The 22904-nt window shown below is 46.9% G+C and overlaps 1 protein-coding gene across 1 annotated transcript in view; it reads right to left on the reverse strand.

Moving 5' to 3' along the window:
• NECAB2 (N-terminal EF-hand calcium binding protein 2) overlaps positions 1-22904 on the reverse strand; it is a 70033-nt gene that overhangs the window by 7903 nt on the left and 39226 nt on the right. The window contains exons 4-5 of the mRNA XM_005490784.4: positions 9870-9895; positions 7130-7227 (exon numbers count right to left, since the gene is read on the reverse strand). Of these exons, the coding sequence (XP_005490841.1) occupies positions 7130-7227; positions 9870-9895 (124 nt within the window). The remainder of the gene's footprint in view (positions 1-7129; positions 7228-9869; positions 9896-22904) is intronic.

Here is a 22904-nt window from a genome sequence, read left to right on the forward strand (position 1 = left end):
ACCAGACACTGCAAATGGATGCTTAAAAATGGGCTCTCATGGCCATGTCCTTGTGGGGACCAAATACTGGGGAATGAGAGTTTTAATGTTGTTGAACATCTCAAAGCTTCTTTGCTGGCATTTTTAAAAGTCACTATTCAGCTCATTAAGACTACAGGATGTAAAATATAGATTATTTTGCACCACCCACGAACTTGGAGACCCACTGTGACCTCCCCACACCTTCCCTTTGCCTCACAGGGTTACAACCTGACCAACAAGGCTTCCCAGGGCTGGCTTCCAGCAAGACCGGCCAAATTGGCTGACAATTACCACGCCTGGGGACACTGGTGACTTCTCCAACTGTTAATAACCACAGTCCAAGCACACCCACAGAGTGATGCTGTTTCAGTTGGAAACCAAAGGCAACTCCATTTCACCCACACTTTTCCTCCAGTTAAAAAAGCAAAACCCAACAGCAAACCTATTGCCATGCCATGTAACACCCATCAAGCCTCATCCAGGATGATGGGAGGTTATCTTCCACCCACCTAGCCCTTTAAAAACCAGGCATGTGTTGCACTGTAATCTCTGAGTGGCTGATTTAAATTCGTTGCTCATAATTGCCTGTTTGCTTCCAAGAGATATTTTCTTATAATTAAAATAACACTCAGACCTGCCTCTTTCTCCTCTCCCTCCCCCCGACTTTCAAATCCCTTCCAAAGCAGACCCAAAACTGATTGCCTGGCACATAATCAGTAGGAGAAACCTGAGGAGAACAGGCATTTAAATAGTTGATAAATGAAAGCATTACCATATGAAAGACCCTCAGCCTTCCAGAAACAGCTCTAAAAAACCAAATGAGACACCTGTTCAGATTTTAAAAATGACAACAGCATCATATGGATTTGAAAACTTTTTGCTGTAAAATCCTCCTCCTGCAAATCTCAATGTTGGACTCTTCTCATCTCATGCTTACCTTGTCTGGTCCTGAAGGTTTCCCGCCATGGACTCTTCCCAAGCAATTTATCACAGGACTTCTCTGTTCTCACTATCAGAGAACCTCCCTGCTGCCCTGGATCCATCATTTCTCGTGCAGCCACAGGGGTGTGAAGGACAGGTGTGTGCTGGCCCACACAGGGGCTGTGCTGCGCTTCCCCAGACTCACCTGTGGATCCAGAGGCTTCTGGCCCCTTTGCACCCTCACCCAGCAGGCTTGGAACAGGCTTGGGAGTGTGGCCTCCCACTGCTCAACACCCTCCCTATAAATCAGCCTTTTGCTTCACACATGCTCCTAATTAGCTGTGTTTAGTACCCACAAGGTAGCAATTTGACACAGATTTTATTTCAGTTTTCCAAGGAAAGTGCAGATTTTGTTTTCCAAACAGGACCTACTCAAAGGACCCTGCAGATGTAGCAGTGTGGGATGGTCAAGCTGCTGAAGGCTCAGCCTGGCTGTGCCACATGCTCATGCTTTGACTTGCTCCCTCCCTTCAAAGCTGCTCTCAGACTACTTGGCAAGACAACAGCACTGGCACCTCCACCGTACAATTTACCTAAATCCCAGGAGCAACAGACCTAAAATGGGAGGGAAGAGGAGGAAAATTATGTTCTGCAGGAGGTCAATGAGAGCTGGAGCCAGGACAGCACAAGCAAGACCTCCAGAGAAGATGCTCTTCCTTTTCAGAGAGAATGGGGGGACATGAACTTGGCAGCAGCAGACAAGCAGAAGAGCAGTGAATGAGGATCTTAATCTAAAAATAAGTTCCAAGAGAGACCTTAAGATTCATGTCCCTGCCAGTCCCTGCTCCCCACAGTCTGGCAGCCCAGGTGGATCCCCTGCACAGCCTCGCTGAGCTGGCAGGAAAATTGCTCCGGATGGCATCGCACGGAGAAGCAGCTTTCTGGTCTGGAGTCTGAACTGAAAAGTTAGGGAAAATTCAGCTCTTGCAGAACTGAAGCAGCACATTTTGTTTTAATTTGTGGTGCAATATTTTCTTAAATCAGCTTCAGAGAAGAGTTGCAGAAATATATTTTGAGAATCTAAATGAGCGCCTCCTTTCCTTTCAAATTATTCTTCAACTATAAAGTTCCATAACTTTTCTGGAGATCAGCATCTGTTTTTCACTGTAGAAATTGACACAGAAATTGTTCAGAAATGTATCATTCAAAACACATGGAGAGTTGACTTATCCTTTACCATTTCACTGACCCATCACCATGATTACATCTCTAACTGCACCTTTGGAGTGTTTCAGACCTGGCTGTGCTGCACTGCAGTGGCACCCCATGACCTTCAAACCCAGACTAGAAATCTTCAGCTGTTGCTCATTTAACCACTTTGAGGCAAGGGCAGAACATGAGGTTTGTGAGAAGCCTTGAGCAGCTCACATTTTCTGGGCTGGGCACAACTCAGAACTGCCAGCACTGTGCTGCTGTTCCACCCTGCCATGGGTCCATCCCCTGGCACAGCACAGCCCTGCCCCAGGAGCCTGACACCCTCAGTGCGAGCACCAAATCCATCCAGCAGAGCAGGAGAAAACCTGCTCAAGTTAAATGAAAGGCTGAGATAAAAGGTTAGCTGGAGGATGGGAGGAAAATGTTCTTTTTGAGGATTATTTCTAGTGACTATTTTATCTCGAGGTGTCATCTTTCAAAAAAGAGCAACATCACTTTTGGCAAGCTTAAGTGTGGCAGGTAAGAATGCAAATAAGAGCACTTTGTGTTGCTGATCTGGGCTGTGCTGTAAAACAAAAAATACCATCCCCCATTTTTAGCATCTAAGACTGCTGGCAGATGGTTCTTGCTCTGGGGCTGCAACTGAGCTGCTCCAAACAAGTGCAGTTTGCAGTTTGCAGTTTGCTGCTGGGGGGTGAAAACTGGGGGAGCCCCCTGGTCAGCCTGGACCAGCAGCAGGGAGGGCACATCTGCTGCAGCAGCTCCACGAGCCCCAGGAGCCCAGCATCTCCTGTTCACTGCAAATACATCTCAAAGGCAGAGACAAGAAGGGTGGATTGCTGCAGGAACAATTTAACTCACAAATAACCTGCAAACCTATTCACCTGTATGGAGATACCTCTGGGCTCCCTGCTGCTACTGGAGCAACAGCAGCTGGTATTGAAGGTCACTGCACTCAGCTTTTTATGATTTACATATTCTCACATCTAAATAGTGAATTTTAAGGGGAAAATGCATTTGCAGCTGCTTTGGGTACAGTGCCAGTCCATAAGACACATATGGTGTTTGGCACTCTGACAGGAGAAGGTTCTTGGGGGTGTGTGCTGTGTCACCACCTGGGCATATTTCCTCTCCAGGTCCATTAAATGAGAGAACTGAGAGACTGGCAGTGAGAAAGCAGGGAGTGAAACACTGTCTTTCACATATCCTCACTCTCTCTCCAGGACCAAAGGTGATGCTGAACACCAAGCAGCAGCTGGTCCAGGGCTACCCTCAGATCCTCATGGGTGCTCCATAAACTCTTCCTGCTGTACCCTACTCTTCCCTGCAGCCTGTTCATTCTGGCATGTGCATGGGCAGTTGCAATTTCAGCTCCAATTTTGGGTAATTTTGCTTTCCAAGCACTCTCCTTCCATCTGGGACAGGGCATGCACCAAGGTCAGCCACCAGACTTGTTTGCTGCCCAACAGGAGCATCCCCAGGAAAAAAATGATTTGACTTTAAATATGAGCTGCTTCATCCTTGAAAATATTCATCACTCAGCATTTTTTTGGATTATTTGCAGCTTGTTTTTAAAGTTTGCTTCACCACTTAAGGTCAGTCTTGCTGATCCTTCCGTGGTCAGTTGTGCAAAATGCTTAATGGGCAGAAGCTGGAGGCAGGAAAAATCCCAGTGCAGCTGGCAGTGGAATCTGGACCTGACAGGAACAAGACTAATTGAGTCTCTCAGGCTCAAAACCCCACACTGTTTTTTTACCAAGCTAAGTCACATTTCCTGGGGTGAGCACCACCTCTGCCGTGTGCAGGCACTTCCTCTGTCACCCCCAAAGCTGACAGGGGTGGAAGCATTGGGCGGGCCCTGTGCCCTAAGGCAGGGGACTCACCTGGGGAGGGGCAGGGACAGCACCACCCTGGCTGTGCTCTCCCAGCTCCCACCACCCCTCACACCCCCTGACCCTGGCACAATCCACCTCCTTCCCCCTCATGTTGGTTCTACTCTTTGCTGACTGCACCACACAACAGTAAAAGTGAGTTACAGAGGAACATGTCCTGCTGTCAGCTTTATTTAGAACCCCAAAGTTCATTTCCTTTCTCTCCAATTTAGCTTTGCATTTCCAATTGTCACCGGCAGTGATTTCAGTGCAGCACGGACATCATTGTATTGGAAAATAATTACAATGACAGATTTTGTTTTGCTGTGTGAGACCTTCCACTACTGAATCTAATTATTGCTGATACTTTACGAGTTCCTCCAGCACGATATAATTGCTGCTTTTCTTTTTATAAAGCAAGAAATAATCAGTTGTCTTTTAAGGTGAGAAATATAAACAGCAATTAAATACCATGGTTCCTTGTGCCCTCTTGTCAGCTGGCACCTCTCAGAAAGACAACACAGAAAAAGGTTAGGCTTCATTTATTGTTTGCCCCAAATTCATTGTTTGAAAAGGAGGGAATAGGAATGCTCCTGAATGGTCAATAATTTTCTCCAGCTTAGGAAATGTGTATTTTATTATGGAGAAGCAGGAGCAGCTCACAAGCAAAGCAGTTTGCTCACAACTCACAATGTTCAGCATCATCACCTGCCCTTTGCAGGATCTGGCCACAAGAAAAGGCCGAAGACAGCAACAGGGGGCACAAAACCAGACTTAACTCTACCAAAACCCTGCTGCTTTGGTCACCTTTCACCTCTTCCAGTGTTTCTAAAAATATCCATGAAATCTTTTAACCGTCCTGCTACCCCACCAGCATGGGACCCTTGGTTACAGCATCACATGGGTAGAAGATGGAGCAGAAGGAAACCACCCCATCCCTGAAAGTGCCCAGGCCAGGCTGGATGGGGCTTTGTGCTCCACTGCTCTGGTGGAAGGTGTCCCTGCCCATGGCAAAGTGGTGGAACTTGATGGACTTTAAATTCCTTCCAAAACAAATATATCCTGTTTGAACACTGCAGACAGGTTTCTCTACCACCCACAACAGCTTCTTTCCTGTTGGGTTTTTTTCCCCTGCTTCTTTACATGAACAAAGTGCCTGCCTTTGAATAATTCATTGATGAGGTTTGTACCACTTTGTTCACAAAATCACAGTGGGGAACAGTGCTTTTCATTAAATACTTCTTTGCCAGCTCCTCTCTGTGATGGAGGCTTGCTCCCTTGCCAAAAATCTTCCAGGTGAAGAGCAGCACAGCCCAGGGGCTGGTGAAATGAGAGAATGGGAGGATCTGGGGCAGCCCTCCCTCACCTGGCTTGGGAAATGTCTGTGCTGTGATCCTTCAGTGACACAGCAGGAAGGTGCTCCAGTGCTCCAGATCTCCCTGCTCCTCTCCACAAAATCATGATGGGGTGACCAGCTCAGGTTTAGGTAAATAACCTTGACCTGCTGCAATTCAGGCAGGTGAATCCTGCCACAATTTGCTGAATTGAGGAGGGGGAAAGGTGTTCTTCTTATGAATAACTATCCTGCTTCTGCTGCAGATGTCTCATCCAAGGTAATGCCCAAATGCTTAGATATCTGATTTATAAGCAGAGAATAGACCATCTTCCTCTTGCAAAAGAAGAATTAGTCATAGATATTCACATCACTCTGGAAAAGCAGTGGTGGAAGGCACCACAAACAGCAAGCTGGAATGAATTACTAAGATCTCTATTAGCATGTTAACATTTATTTAAAATACATAGTTGGCAAATCTGATGGTCATGGAAATTGCTAATAATGAATATAAATGAGACATGAACAGACACAGAAGCTGAATCATAAAACATTCGTGTTGTCCTAATTTTTTTAACCCTTTCATAAAACTGATAAAAAATCACTAACACTTCAGAAAGATCAGTGCTTGGCCAAAGACTTCTGCCTTTAATTTATTGTGACAAGATATCAACATATTAAATATGTGCCTTCACTTTCCATGCTGCTTTCCTCACAAAAATCAAAATGGATGAATTTTGATCAAGCAAGGAAATCAAGTTCTTAACTCAACAGCAAAAAGGGAGAGAAATTTCCCATTTCTCATTCCAACTTTAGCAATGTCTTATCATTGCGACTTCTTTAATGTGGAGGAATTTGAGTTTCTCTTTTAGCTTCAAAGATAGATGGAAGGGAGATTCCCATGTGGATTACTTGCAGGAAGGCTGCAGTTGGATTGGGAAGTACTTACAACTGCTTGGAGAAAGCAAAACCTTCCTCCTTGGCTTGGCCCTCAGTGTAATACCTTACTGTTCACCCGTGAAGGGGAAAACTGCTTTTTATTCATCATGGCAGAAAACAACAATGCAAATGTGGCTGAAGGTGGAAGTAGGAGAAGGGATTGATTATCCTGAGGCAATAAATGTCATTGATACAGCCCAGTTGCACTATTAAGTGGTGTGGAAGGACAGGAAAGTAATTTCAAAAGAACTAAAGCTCTATGAACACTTCTCTCAGCCTGATAAGACAACAAATGAGTGGTGCACCTCTTAGCAGGGATGCTTATATGGTAAATCAGCTCAGATTTTATAGGTATTCATAAATGAACTTCAATATACTTCTTGATCAGTGTCACTGTCTATAATAGTCCAGTATCACTATCACATGATGGATTTTTTTTGCACATAAAAACCAGGTCATTATGTCTCAGTTGTGGTTCTTGCATGATTCCTCTGCAGTCCCTCAAGCACACAGCCCTCCAGTTTCTAATACACCAGCTTCACACATGGTAACTCTATTGGCCAAGCAGTTTGCCCTCCAAGGTGGAAGCTGGATTTCAAGGCAGCTTTATAATATGAAGTTTCCAAAAGCCCTCTCAGTGATGCTAACAACAACTCATGCATTCCAAACCCCACCTGAGAGACCCAGAGGCTGTGCTGTCTGCAGAGCAGGAGGACACAGCACTGCTGAAGAGGATGAGGACCTTGCACATTTATGTGCTCTGTTAATGCAAATTTTACAGCACTCACCATGAGCCTGTGAAAGGTGAGGTGCAGGAAGGAGCACTCACCCGTTTGGTGTAGTCCATGGCCTTCAGGATGGAGAGGTTCAGCATCTCCAGGGAGGCCAAAACATCCTCATAGTCTCCCATATGGTCAGCAAAATAGTCTGGGAAAACCAAGAGAAGCATGATGGGAACACGTTAATGTAACTTGAGCCCACTTGGCACAGCAAGATCTATTACTGGTGGTAATATTAACCTGGCAGGATGGCTCCAGGGGTATTTTTATATTCTATGTCCCCAGCCAAAGTCACAATTTGTCCTGCAGGGATGGGAAGTGGTGTGATTCCCATGAAGTTTGGGGACATTGCAAAAAGGAAATGTAAGACCCAGTAGCGCCCATTGAAAATAACTCCTCAGGTTCTTTATTTCTATGCCTACTTCTGCATTTGATTGTTTATGGTCTCTCTCCCTCCTACTGCTGGCATGGAGGAAGGGGTCTCAAAAGAAATTCCCTTTCCATTCCCTTTCCATTCTTCGCCACTCAAAGCATCCAAATACCTTCCAATTCACCCCAGTTTATATGAGCTGAGACTGGCCTTGCATCTTTCCCTACATTCCTGTCACATTTACACCTCAGCCCACAATCACAGGTTGAACAAGCTTTTGAGAGTGAAATATGCCTTGAAAGGAAGAGAAGAGAGCTGCAAGCTGGGCCCAAAATCACGTGTTCTCCATGGAATGAGCCACAAATTCTCTGTGCCATCCTTGTCCTTTCCCTTTTCTGGTGACTGACACAGAGTACAGCAAAAAGCTGTTCCTTAAAAGCCACCAGTGCTGCTCTCAGCCTAGGACAGGGAGTTTCACACTGAGGTGACATCTCTGTGAAGTGCAGCAAGACATAAACTTCAGGAAACAATCCCACTAATTAGGTTTTCTTGGCTTAATTAGAACTGCCTATAGCTATTTACAGTCTGAGAACATATCCAAAAGGAAGCAGCTTTTGGCAGAACCGGAATGTCACAGCATGACTGACAGCAGCTGTTCCACGATAAGTAAACAGCTCGCTCTCATTGCAGTGGGCTTGTTTGGTTTTCCCTTCCTACTTGGGAAAGAAAAAAATGAGCAGATCTGATAGGTAAAGACTTTTTCCAAGTCCCAATATAAAAAGCTGGAGCCATCCATTTCAGGGGAGATGAGCTGCTGTGGCACAGCCCTTGAGACTGACCAAGGAGCACATGGGAGGAGTGCTGCTGACTTTAACAAAGCATTCTGCTGCTTTAGCATTATTTATTCATGTGAACCTGCAGGGCTCAAGAAATAACTTTTAAGATGCTCTCAACATTTTAAAACGCACAACCCATTTCAAGAGAGACACCACAGCTCCCATTTAGACAAACTGAGGGTTTATGTTTAGTGCTTAGAGCTGAAGCAAGCAAATAAATCACAGGCAAGGGCAGGTATTCAGCAGATAACAGATCTGGGCAGGAGCTTGTGCTGATGGATCCTTTCTCTGGCTTCCCCTTGCTTTCCCAGGAGGTGATGGGTTTATCTCCCTTCTCTCGTGGCAGCTTCACCCCTGGGAGAGGCAGTGAGATGGGATCACTCTGGGTGACAGCCATGCAATTTCCTGATTTTATCAGAGTGATGGAGAAAGCTGTGAGGGGTTAAACAATGCCATGGTTACCCCAGAGCTGATTTCTTGGGTCAGCCAGCAGGGAGACCTACTGCAATAGGAATGGAGGGGATGGGATAAGCCCTTCATATCCTCACCAAACCAAAAGAATTTTGTAGAAGTCTTTGTTTCTTGCCTGCCAAGGCAAGGACAAGCAGGAATAACCAGTGGAAAGGGGAAATGTTACTGCTTTTGCTGCCAGCTGGGATGCTCAAAAGGGTGTGGGCAGGGGTTGAGTACACCAGGAGGAGGGAAACCCTGGACAATGTCCTGGTGCAGGCACACCCATGGGCAGAGAAGTGTTTAAGGTATGAGGAATAGTGAGTAACTGCCTGGTGCTGGCACAGGCACCAGTAACCCCATCTCTGTCTGCACAACCCTCTCCCAGCCAGGCTTCCAAAGGCTGGAATTAGCTCCAGAGTGGTGAAGGTAAATGTTGAAAACCTGTTGAGATGGCTTCATATGTTCTGTATCCTGGCACAGGAGGAGAGGAGAAGAGATGGAGGAGCTCTCTGCAAAGCTACACACCTCTATTCCCATCTCCTCCCAAAAAGCTGGGGTGCAGGAAACACTTCCCAATATCAAGCATCCACAGAAAAATCCACCTGAGGGAGAAGTTTGAGTCACTTCCTAATGAAGCAAAGCCCTTCAGAAATCCCAGCAGGAAACATTCCCTTTCTGGTCAAGGTGTGGGACAAAATATTATCACAGATTTTCTGTTCAGCCTTTAATTTTGGCAAGCTGTGGGAGGTACAGCAGAGGTAGTGCACCCCTCAGGCAGCCTGCTGGGGAACAGGAAGGCTGGCCTGGGGAGAAACAAGTTACCGGTCTTGCAGAGCGAGATGGATTATTGAACTTTAGAGTGAAGCTGGAAGCCACAACACCTCCAGAAATTAAACTCCAGCTTGTTATTGAACAGGGTCCATGTGCCTTGCTTAGCTCTGACCCCATTTGTGTTGCACAGAAATGAAAAAGTTCTGCCAATTTTCCTGTGGAACAAGGAGCAGAGCAGCAGCAGCAGGACTGAGATCCCCCAGCTCCACAGCACTGCAATCTCTAGTGGGCTTCATGCAACCTTTGAGGGCCCCCATGCACACAATGATTGCTGCTGCCCAAAGGAGGGACTGCACTCACCACACAGCTCCTTGGTGTCCACATTGCTGCAAGAGGGGACAACGAGGCAGGGAGGAAGCAGGAAAAAAGAGAGAGAGAAAGAAAGAAAGAAAGAAAGAAAGACAACTTTAATGACAAGGACAGGTGAAGGCTGCAGTTAGAATTCCTGCAGGCTTAACTCCATCAACACCACCCACCCTGTCAGCATCCCCAGCCACCAGTGGGGAGAGCCTGTGCAGAAGAGCAGGGTTGGTTCACGCAGAGCATCTTCAGCATCTGTGCAGCTGGAACAGGTTCACAAGTTATTTTGGATGTTCCCTGAGAGGGAAATGGTTGCTTGTACATCCCCCCTGAGGAGGGGCCTTTGCCCAAGGGGGGACCCAGCACACCTGGCACATCAGCTCCTCTGACTTCCTTACAAACATCCAGCCTGGCAACACCCCGGTGAGACACTCACACAGGAATGTGGTTGTTCCCATTTACTCAGAATAAAAATTAGCAAAATATACTTTTCTCCATGGACCAATTCTCCTAATTCTGCCCCTATGAAGCAGCTCTTTCCTGGGACTGCCTCCAGACAAGATGGCACAATTACTCCTTAACACAGGAACACTTCGTTTACATAACAACATTTCAACAGACAAGCTGCTTGGGAAATAAAGATTGCTGCTAATCTCTTTGTGCCTCCTATTCCCACACAATCATTAGTGCCATTCAAGGACTGGAACGACCCCTTAATAGAATTATATCTTATCCATCCATTTGTATCCTGGGAAGTTATTTCTTTACCTAAACTCATCCCTGCTCTGTCTAACCTGCATAAGTGGATCGGGGCTTTCCCTGCCAGCATCCTCCTGCAGCCCTGCCCTGACACCCAGATCAAGGCAAGCACAAATGCCTGGAGCCTAGGAGGTGCTGCCTGGGCCAATCCCTGTTTCCTGCTGAAAAAGGAGGTGGTGGTGCTGAAGCACAGCCTCTTTGGGAAGTGCTGCCTGCCATGGGGAGAAGATGTCACCTCTTGTCTCAGCCCCTCGTGGTCAGGACACTCCTGCAGGGCTGGTGGCAGCTGCAGGACTGCTCCTCTCTGCAAAATCTGCTCCTGCACTAATTTATCTTCATCTCTTGGATACTTATCTTCCTCAAACCCTGGAATTATTTCCCTGAATCCTACAAAACTCCCTGGCGAGCTGTGGGCGCAGCTTCCCTGGTGTTCTCGTGGGCAGATCCACTGAACCCACAGATCCAGAGCACTGAGCACCAGAGCCACTCCTGACCCCAGGGGCTCTGGCACTGCCCAGCCCTTGGCAGCAGGTGATTCCAACACGGAGCTGCAGCAGCAGAGGAGCTCAGGGGAGCCCCAGCAGGTGCATTTCCAGCCCTGACACAACCCTGCCTGGTTGTTCCCCAAAGCTCTCTCCAGCACACAGCCTGGGAAGTCAAATGTTCTTTGCAGACACATGAAAAGTAGTTTTGACAGCAACATGACCCACAAAGTGTTTCAATAATATTTTCCAGAAGACAGTTATTGTTTATAAACACCTACTGACGTGGTTGTGGGTTTGCAGCTAGGGCATGTTACTGAGAAAAAAAAAATTTGTTACTGTATCCCATGTGATTCTGCATTGTAATAATTGATCTGCTGCTGCCAAAATTGGTCTTTTATTTCCTCACATCTTGCCATTGTACGATTTAACTTAATTGTGCTTGAATGTTAACGCAGCTGAGAAGTTGCTTTTAATTTTAAGCCATCTTGCCTTCAGAATAAGGCTAATGAAAGAAATTACTGAAGTCACAAGCTGACTTAATAAAAAAATATGATAATGTTCAGATGAAAAACTGTAAGGAGAAATCAGTGGGTACTTGAGCAGGCTGTTTCCATCCCCCAGGAGTCTGCCTGCTGGGAACATTGCTGACACAGAGCCACGTCCCCACTGCTCTTACAGGGGGGCTCTGGCCCAGCTTGGGAGCTGCACAGCAAAAGCCACCACAAAACAATTTATAGGCTGATCTGGGTGTGTAATATGCAGCCACAAAACAATTTACAGGCTCATCTGGTGGTTTCATGCTGTACTAAATAAGCCCCACTTGGGTTATGCCAGTAGGGATTTTTATTCTGCAAATATTCAGAGGATCTGGGGGTCAGGCTGGCAGCTCCTGATGAGCTCCCTTGTCATTCCTAACCCTCCATCCCAGAGCTTCCCTTCAGAGGACATTTTTGGAGCAATCAGGTATCACAAATCCCTAAAGAAGAAAAACATTTATGTGAGCATTAGTTACCAATTTCTTTTTCACATACCAAATATTTAACACTCCTGTACACAACAATAAGCTAAAAAGAAAAATCGTGACAAGTTGTTCTCAGGAAAATAATTTAAAAAGTCTTTCAAGTACCAGAACACTTGGCTGTGAATTAGCTTTCAATTTTTATTACATTAATATGACTAATTCAAGAGCTTATTGAAGCCATAACCCAACTAACTAAGAAGAGTATAATGAAGTTTAAGTAGAAATGAAGGAATAATTAAAGATTTCTGTGTCATACAATTTTTTCTGCATAGTAGGGCCCACATATATCTGATCTTGTTCCAAAACAAAAGTCTTTCTTCCAAAGGAGAAAAAAAAGAGAAGAAAATCCAAGTCTTTTTGAAAATCCAGGCCTTTTCACTGTTTTCCAGCCAATGAGGCTGCAGCATGGAGCAGCACAAACCTGCATCCCCAGCCTTGCAGGAGTGTGCACCCTCTGAGGTGAGTTCAAGGCAAAGATGTACTTTGGAGATCCTCCATCTGCATTTGGCACATGATTGCTCCAACAGGAGCAGGAGACAAACACAAGAGCTCAGACTTCAACCCAGATCAGCTTCTGGAAAGGCAGAGCCCAAGCCATGAACTGCTGTGGCCACAAAAAAGGACAACTTATAACCACCATTCCCCGCTTTTTAAAGACCCTGGGATCATTTGACCAGATAAACAATTGGCAATAGGGAAATAGTTTTCTCTCCTTGTTCACATCCAACTATTTCCAAGAAAAGGAAAAGACCTCTAAGTGTGATGCTCCTCCTGTGTGTGTGGGAGTTTAAAGAGCAAAGGAGGAGTTTAAAGAGCAATGACCATGCTGTGAGAGCATCCCCTCAGTGGGCTTAATTAACTTGTCCAGTAATTACTGATGCATGACTTGTGCAGCAAGAGGCTGCCCAGAGAAATGGCTGTGCCTCCTGCATGCTCCAGAAAGAAAAACATTTCTCCCCACAAAGCCCCACCCAGTATTGCTTTGTGTTTTGATGAGCACCTGAACTAATGAGGCTCCCTGGGAAGTCACATCTCTCTTGCCATGTCCCTGACTGGGGATTGTCCATGGACAGGGCTTTTATCAGAGCTGTCCTGCCCTGACCCTGCTGCTTCTCCATCAGCTCATGAGCTTCCTTATTTCTGTGAATGCCTTTCTTGGAACATGCTGCCATCCTTGGGACTTCATCCCAGGAAGAAGGCACCATCAGACAGAGGAGCTGTTGCATCTCTCCCTCCCAGCATCTCCCTGCCTCCCTCAGGCAAGGCTGGCCTCTGACTTGCTCTCCTTAACATATTTTTCCAGACTTCAGCTGAAGAGAGGAGAGGAAAAGTTATCTCAGAAGGAAAGAGATAATGTGGAGGAGAGGAGCATGAAATTTCCTTCCTGGGTTTCAGCTCAGCCACAGGAAAGGTGTCCCAGGCACTCCCAAAGGGCAGTACAATCAGAAACATAATGGGGATTCAGAAGTTGCAAATACGTCAAAGTCTCATCCTCACGTTTCTCATGCAAATATCTGCCTGGATGTGCTGCTCAGTGTCCCATCAGCTTCAGCTGAAGATAATAACTCTTTTCCTTGGGCAGATGAAAGGTTTGCATCAGCAGCCACACGGCTTAGTCACTTCACCAGCACAGAAAATGGAAGGGCTTTTTTCCTGAAATCACATTCTACTTTTATTTCCATCTTTTATTCACAGCTTTGGGTTTGCTACAAGGCTTCAAATAAGCACGGAAACAAATTATCCTCTAGCATTAACCACCTGCAGAACTCATTTTCATTTAGGAAAGACTAAAAAACAACAAGTGCAGCTGGAATGTATTATTATGTCTGATGATAAGGCTTCCAGCCCCATCAGCAGCAGCTCTGTGTTATCTCAACACCTCAGAAGTGGCAAATATGCATCCAGATGCCTACTAAGGGGTCACAGATGGTCACTTCTGATCATTAGTTTCTGAGCTCAATAAAACATGTTTTACACAAACCCCAGAGTGAGAGAAATTATTCCAGACAGAGCAAGAGAAATACCAGATACTGGATGCCAGTCAGGAGCTGAATAATTCTAAAGAATTAAATAACTTTCCAAGCCCATCATTTTATCTACTGGTGAATTCTGGTAAATCCTTCCCAAGACCTACCCAAATACCTTCCTTATGCCCACCTGATTGCTGAAGAAAAAAACCCAAACCAATTTTATGGTATTCCTTATAAAAGGACTTTCAAAATCTGGTGTGCCACATGCAAAGGAACAGCAGAAACCATATGCCAAAGCTGTCCAGAACCAGAGGGACATCCAGCCACCTGCAGCTTCAAATGACACAGGCAGAGAAGGATTCAGAACATAAATCAGGTTTGGGCTTCATTTCTTTAGCTGTGGCAAGCTGGCAATCAGGGTTCTGTGCCCACCTGGCTTTACTTTAGGGATGGTCTTCATCTGCTGCCAGATGTTTCTTGCATGACATAAATCTGTGGTGTGCTTCACAGGAATAACTCTAAGGTAGTGCACCACATACTGGTGCAGGCACAATTGCCCTGCTCCCTATCCAGTGCAACAATAAAGACATTGAGCCTGAAATAACCCAGCAGGAATTTGCTTTTCCCAGTGGGGCAGAGAGCACCACAAAGGGGGAGCCATGAGGAATGAGCTGACACAGGGTTCATCATCCCCTCAGACAGAGGTTTCTCCCAAAATCCAAATTATATGAAAGAGGAAAGGTTTTGCAGAGTGCACATGGATCAGCACCTAACTGGGACGCAGCCAGTACTGCAGCACGATGATTTAGATTAAAACACCCGTGGAGAGCAGCTCCATGGGGGCTCCTGAAGGGGAGGAAAATGCTGCCTTCTCCTAAGCAAAACCAATAACTTTATCCTTCCCTTGGCATGTGCTCCATCACTGAGCACCTGGAGAGCACAGTAAGGGCCTCTGAAAGCCCAGCAACAAAACATGATTTTCTCCAAAGCCCTGGTAACATAGAGGGAAAAAAAATAGGGACAAAGAATTGCCCAGAAATAGAGAAACAAAAGGAGGATTTTGTATTGTTTTCCCATATTAATTTTGTATTACAGTCTCATCACCTGTGGTGCAGGGTTGGGGTTTATAACACATTTTGTGTGCTTTGAGAGATGGTCTCTCTCCTCCTACCTGCTATCAACAGGATTTTCACTCACCAGCTGGGCTGAAGTCCAGTGCCCCCCAAGGATGCTCTGCTCACCTAACCTGGGGTTTGGCTTCTTCCTGCTCCTTGCACACCTTTCCTTGGCACTTAGGCAGATGATGACCAAGATGGGGCAGTTTTGCCCCTTTCACACCCCGTGCCAGCTGTGGCTCTGCTCAGCAGGATGGAAGGTGAGCAGCCCTGGGGCTGCACTGCACTCCTGCACCCAGGCCCCTGCACAGCCATGTTTCAGTGTTTAATATTCTTTAACAGAAACGTTTTCACACGGTTTTCTCTGCAGCCCCTTGCCTTTTTAAGCCATCTGAGTTCTCATTAGCTGAGCTGCTGCCCAGATCCAGTTTCCAAAGCACACACCCACGTTCACTGGCAATGCTGGTGCCCAGAGCTGTGAGCTCTGCTCTGTGTGCTTCCCTCTGGAGCACCAGGGCAGCAGAGCCCTCATTAAAAGCCACTAATCTGGAAAACACTGATTTTCCAAGGTAAACTGAGCTGACCTTCTCTGCAAACAAGCACAGCAAATCTGGTAGGCTCAGGATAAAACACATTCCTTTATTCATCCCGTTCAAGGCTGCTCCCTGCCTGTACGACGAGACCCTGTGAAGCTGCACACTCACACCCTTGCACACTACTCACACTCACACTTTTGCACACTACTCACACCCTTGCACACCATTCACACTCACACTTTTGCACACTACTCACACCCTTGTACACTACTCACACTCACTTGCACACTACTCACACCCACTCAGTCTTGCACACTGACTCACACTCACACCCTTGCACACTACTCACACTCACAATAAAGCCCTGCCCCTCCCTACCCATGGGTTGGCCACCACAGCCCTCTGCAGCTCCACTGTGGGCAAGGGAGGGTTTCCCCCTTCCACACCCAGCTGGGGCCAGCCAGGATCTGTGTGATAAGAGCAAAGTTTGGTGGAGCTGTTTCTGCACAAGGAAGACAATTTTGGGTGATTAAGGCACAAAATCCCAGAATCCCAGAATAATGAGGTTGGAAGAGACCTCTGAGGTCATCGAGTCCAGACTGTGCCCTAACACCTCACCTAGACCATAACACCAAGTGCCATGGCCAGTCTTTTTTTTAAAAACATCCAGAGATGGTGATTCTACCACCTCCCTGGGAAGAGCATTCCAGTACTTTATTATTTTTTGGGTGAAAAATTTTATCCTAATATCCAACCTATACTTTCCCTAACATAGTTTGAGACTGTGCCCTCTGGTTCTGTCAGAGACCAACCCCACCTGTCTGCAACCTCCCTTCAGGAAGGTGTAGAGAGCACTAAGGGCACCTCTGAGCCTCCTCTTCTCCAGGCTAAACAACCCCAGCTCCTTCCAACATTCCTCATAGAGCTTGTGTTCCCAGCCCCTTTCCAGCCTTGGCAATGTCCTCTTGGATCATTCCTTGTAAAACCATTTCATGGTTTATTGTCACAGATGGCCAGAACCTCTAACCACTCACTCACAAAAGAAGAATCTCTTGAAAAGCTCACAAAAACTCTGAACAAGATGATTACACAAAAAAGTCTCCTGCTAACAGCACAGTTAATATCCTGAAAAACATATCAATGCAGCACAGTGATTTACTAATCTTAATCCAACAGTTTCTAAGCATAGTCACCACCTTAAGTAAAACAGACATTTAGTACAGTATGAAACATTTTCAAGTCTCTGCATGTGCCAAATTCCTAATAAATTACATCAAAACCCTCCTTTTTTTTATTTTTAATGGATGACTTTTTCTTGAAAAATATCACTCTGCCCACAAGTGCATCAAAGGAAAGAGAAGGCAGGTTTAATTACAGCCTACAAGTAACCTAGCTGCTAGGAGGGACGGCACTTCCAAATGTATTAAATTGATGATTACTGTGTTGATTCTATTCATCACCCGGCAGGGCCAGGCAAAACTGGGACTGTACTCCTTGGAGGGATGGGCTGGACACCTCATGGTCAGCACAGAGGCTGCACAGGCAACTTCTTTGCTCTCAGGGTCCCCGCTTTGGAAACACAGCATGGTTTTCTGTGAAGTTATCATGATGCTGCATTGAGATAGCTGATTATTTAATTCTGACATTTTGGTCCCATGCAGTGTTTTCAGCAGCACAGCCTGCTTGTAAACCCCGCTCTTCATCTCCCCAAGGCCTTTCAGGAGCAGTAAATACAGCAGTTAGCGGCACATCCATTTTGCTGTCAGGCTCAGACAGAGTTTTTAGACGCCAGCTGTTCGCGGTGCGCTTGGACTGCTGTGAATGTAAACTCTGTCACAGGGATAGCTGCTGTAACTATTTAGAGTTTGTGCGAAATGGATTCCCTATCTGCAGAAAAATATAAAATAAGTAACAGGAAGGAAAAGAACGGTTTCAGCCTGTGATGCTCATTCACAAAATCGTGACGAGGGGTTTCTATGTGGTGCAATGTTTCTGAGCGGAGCGCTCAGAAAAGTGCTTTAAAACCCACAGAAACACAAATTTGTCTGGAAAAGCTCCCACCCCCTGGTCCGCCACCCGGGGAGCGCCTTTTCCACCTGGCCGGGCAAAAGACAGAACAAGCGTGTCCGAGAGCGGTCAGAGTGCAGGCTGCGGCCCCACGCACCGGGAGCGATCTCAGGGAGCATTCACCGGGATGGATCACTGGGAGAGATCACCAGGAGGGAGCACCGGGAAGGATCTCAGGGAGGAATCCCGGGGAGCGGTCACCTCGAGTGATCACCAGGAGCGATCCCCGATAGTGATTCCCGACAGCGCTCCCCGGTGCGATCAGCCGCAGCGATCCCCGGCAGCGATCCCCGATAGTGATCACCGACAGCGCTCCCCGGCGCGATCACCAGGAGCGATTCCCGATAGTGATCACCAGGAGCGCTCCCCGGTGCGATCCGTCGCAGCGATCCTGCCCATCCGCGGCCGGGCCCTGCGGCTCCTCCCGGGCCCTTTGCGGGGCTGCTGGGCAGGGCTGGGGGCTCGGGCCACCCCCCGAATGCCACCGCAGGGCCCTGGGGACACTGGGCTGTGTCACCCCCCCGAGCAGGACAGCAGAGATGGGCAGAGAGCGCGGGGTGAGCCGGTTACAGCGGCGGAAAGGCTGAGAGGGATTGCAACACGGACTGGAAATCGCTGCCGGGTTCGGAGAGGTTCCGAGCCCCTGAGTGACCCCCAAGAGCCATTTCCAGCAGCCCGAGTGACCCCCTGTGCCCCCGTCCTGCCCACCCCGGCAGCCAAGCCAAGGGGGCTGCGACATCTCGGGGACACGGTAATGGCACAAACACCTCCGGCTTGCAGCACAGCTACACTCCAGCTGCTGTTACACGCGCTGCCCTCAACTTGTTGGCCCTCTCCTTTACAGCAAAAGAAGTCATACATCCACCTTTTTAAGCTTTCATTACTTCTTTCAGCTCAGTTTTGAAAGCAGACCACTAAAACAAATGAATATTCTTTATGGAGGAAAAAGATCTCTTATGTTTTTATGTACAAACTGTCAACGCTACAAAACAGTCAGAAATGGCCTTTTTTTGATGAGTGAATATTTAACATTTTGCCTATTTGAACTTGTTAAGAAAGCCTTGGCTAATCCAATTTCTACTTGTAATCTCTGTAATATTGGACTGCAAAGGAGAGAGGGATTGTTCAGAGCTCAGCTGAATGGGTTGCTAATTGCCAGAAGGAAATAACAAGATATTGAGCGCATGAGGTAAAAGTAAATCAGCCTTCTCCTCCTTCTAGATTTTGTAGGTATCTTGTTTATGACCAAGGTTGTATGGAGGAGAAGAAGAAATTAGAGCAGCAAATGTGCAGGTTTGGGTATGTAACACACAACTGGAGGGAACAAGTAAAAGAATAGTAAAGCAAGAAATCCCTGGACCCTCTTGCTGTATTTTCCCCAATGTCTTTGTTTCTCATGAATGCTCTTCTTCCACCATTGAAAAATTATCTAAAAACCTCCTCCCAAATCCAGTCCCTAGGCAGAGAGCTTGCTCAGCCCACCAAAGAGCAGCTGGACACATCTGCTGCTGGATGCTGGTGCCCTAAGCACATTTACCCAGAAAAACCCCAATAAATTTGCACAATTGGAGCTGCAAGCAAAGTCTACAATCTCCTTGAATGCCCCAGACATGACTCAAACACAAGTGGCTGGTTAGAATTAACATCTTGGTCACTTTTATGGTTTTAATGCAAGATCTTGGTGTCTTTCCATTCCCTAGAATGGAAAACCATTGATGCAGATGCACAATCCACAAAATAAGGTGCCGAGCTCCTTTTCCAGCTAGAAAGGTCCCTGGTGTGACAGTTCCTCACTCCATTTGCACAGATAAACCCTGCCAGCCCTCTCACTCTGCAGTAAGCACCAGCCTGCTGCTCCCAGAGCCAATCTGCCTCAGCACAAGACAGCCTCTCCCCAGGGACTGGCAGGGAAAACACCTGGGAAATTGCATTAGAAATAGAAAAAATGGCCTCAAATGTCAGCTCAAACAAGATTCCGCGCAGTTTTTCAGCTTTGTGCTTCTTGCAGTGACCTTCCCACTGGGTGATTTGTTTTTAAAGCCCCTTTTCTTTGGTGAGCCTGAGATGTTCTGTGTCTCCATCAGCACACAGATGCTGAGCACCAGCCTTGGCACCAAGCATTTCTTCACTTACATGAAAAATAGAGCACTGTATAGTTTAAATGACATGTTTAGAGAAGAATAAGCTAGAACTCAAAAACATCTTCCACATAAACAAAATCCACCAAGTGCCCATGCTCTTGAGAGCCAGAAATTAGAGCAAGACATGTAATTTTTGTGCAATCATTTTGTCCCTTTCAGAAGAGACAAGAACTATCTCTTGAATCAGTTAATCAAAATCTTGGCTGATTAAACCAGCCATAGTTTATTTCCCAGGGAGTTAATTGAGAACATTCCATATTCAGAAATGAAGCTGGTTTCAATGGGCATAGGCATCTCTGTAGTGCAGGCTTCAGACAAACACAGCATTCCACTGAATCAGGTTTGCAATGCAAATAGCCAAGATTAGGGAGAGGGAGGAAAAAAAAAAGCCAGGAAAAATATAATCACAATCATCATTGTTCTTGCTCAAGAAGTAGAAGCACTTTCTGTTCAAATTTAGGAGGACTGGACTGCAGAAACCCAGAGAAAAGCACAGAGAGCAGAGCAGTGCTCCTGAAGTCTCCCTGCACAATCCAAAAAATGGATTTTCTCAGAGGGAGATGTCTCACAGCAAAGGACCAAAGGACCTGCGGTGAGTGGTGGGAAGGGAAAGCACTTCCCATAGTGCCTGGAGGGACAGTGGCAGCCAAACAAAGCAGGAACAACAGACCTTGTCCACCAGAGGGAAATAAGGGCTGGAGCAGCAGGACAGCAGGCGGCTGAGCAGGAGGGACTGAAGGTGTGTGGGTCTGGAGCAGGGCTGTGCTGGAAGGGAGGTGTTGAGAAACTCATCTCACCTCTGGGTATGGATGCACTCAGAGAGCCAGAATCAGTCTGTGGAAAGTGTAAGATCCATTTTGGGAGCTTCTGCCCCCACGGCTGGTGATGCCAGTGAAAGCAGGGGCAGTCCAAAGCTCCCTCCCTGTCCTCCTGGCACTGTGGGTCCCTCTCAGTGCTGGAGCTGGCTGCAGAGCTGGAGGCAGCACAGCTGTGTTGGCACAGTGCTCCTGGGCCTGACACGCTCTGCTCCACTGTGGGACTGATTAGTGCAGGCAGAGGAGCTCATCAGGATCATTACCTGCTTCTGGGGGTCCTGCACCTGTCCCCCAGCTCTGAGCAGGCTGGTACCTACCCTGACCACACCCTGTACTGTGTTGGTGAGTTTTACAGCTGCTGCTTTGGTGCCAGTGCCCTCCAGCACAATCACTGCTTCCCACTGGATCTTTTGGATGGGTGGCAAAAAATGCAGCACTCACATGGGCAAAATCGCTGCACCCTGAAGTGACCCCAAATTACTGATCTATAACACAGCCCCCTGTGACCCCAAATTACTGAGATTTATAACACAGCTCCCTGTGCTCCCCGGGCAGCTGAGGGGTCAGAGCAGGATCCTCAGAAGGATGCTGCTCAGCATCAGTTCTCCCCTCCATCCCCTCAAACCCCTCTGGAGCACAGCCTGCCCCAGTCAGAGCCCCAGGGATGGGAGGTGGCACTGCCAGGGGCAGGACAGGCTGCAGAGCTCAGTTCTCCAGTTGTCACAATTCTCTGGCAGCGGTGACAGTCTGGGGAAGCTGCAAAGGCTTCTGAGAAGCTGCTGTTAATTATCCAACATGCACACTCCAGCCTCTTCTAGTGTTTGCCACTGGAGAGAAGAGCTCATTTAGGCTGGGGAGAGGGGGAGAACAAAGCCATTAAAATAGTAGCTGTAAGCCTAGCAAAGAGATAACAAATGACAGAGCAGCAGAATGCTGATGCCATGTCCTTGTCTCCTTGTGAATGGACCTGTACAGCTCATCTGAGCAGTCCTGCTCCAGTGAGCAGATCCCTCCCCAAAGGATTGTCCTCTCCAGCTATGAAAAATGAATGAAGCAGAAAAGGAATTTTTAAAATCCTCTGCAAGGTCTGCCCTTGTTTGGTCAACAGCCATGTCTGACATCCCAGTGCTTCCCAAGAGTTCAGAGGGGCTTCCTCCATCCAAGGGGATGCAGAGGGGGAGTTGGTACCAGCCGAGGGAGCTGGCAGGACATGGGAGCTGTGAGCCAGACAAAGCTTTGTCCAGTATCACAGAAATACCCTTAAAGGGTTTCAGCTGTTCATTTGTGACCCTAAAACTTTTGATCTCATTCCTGCAAAGACTTTTTCCTTTTAAAATTGATACATCTTGTTAGAAAAAGTAAGCAAGTGTGTAGACAACTCTGCAAATATAAGTGAATTTCCCAGGTAACCATTAATTGAATTTCCCAGGTAACCATTAATCCAATGTTTTCTAAAGCCCATTTCTACCACTAAGCAAAAAGTATGTATTTAGTTATGTGTGTCCATATATGGCACGTTATTTGTGCTGTTTCAGTAGCTTTGGTATTAATTGTAAGATATCATTATCTCTTCAGAAATCTTCAGGCAGCTCCCCAAGGAGCACTGCTGAAACCTCCTGAAATAACAGCTAAAACCAGTGGTGAAAAACCACTCAGAAATGTTTTGTTCTTGTCCCCAGCTGTAGCTGGGAAGGGAGAAGGAGAGCAGACAGTGTGAGCAACAGAGAGAAAAATGCTACTTTTTTGTTGTTTATGAATATAATTTTGCCAAAAAATGCCAAGAGGAACAACGGGACACCTTTTGCACCTTCCTGCCGCCAGATGAGTGATTTGGTGACTGTGGGACCCACAGCACAGTTCTTCATGGAGATACCTGGTATAGAACCTGGGCTGGGTGTTTGCAGCCCATGCCCAGCACCCCTCATCATTAATGCCCCAGAGACACCTCCCAGGCAGCCAAGAAGAATGGAAGCAGCTCATTAGTGCTGCTGGGTTATTCTGGAATCTCCCTTTCAGTTCAGCATCCTGCTGAGAGCACCCTGCTGTCATTGGGAGCTCTGGGACAGAAGCTCAGACTCCTCCAGCCACAGCCCCTCAGACCCAGAGCAGCACAGCTCCTCCTTCAT

This window comes from Zonotrichia albicollis, chromosome 13 (assembly GCF_047830755.1).
Source record: "Zonotrichia albicollis isolate bZonAlb1 chromosome 13, bZonAlb1.hap1, whole genome shotgun sequence".
Lineage (NCBI taxonomy): Eukaryota > Metazoa > Chordata > Aves > Passeriformes > Passerellidae > Zonotrichia > Zonotrichia albicollis.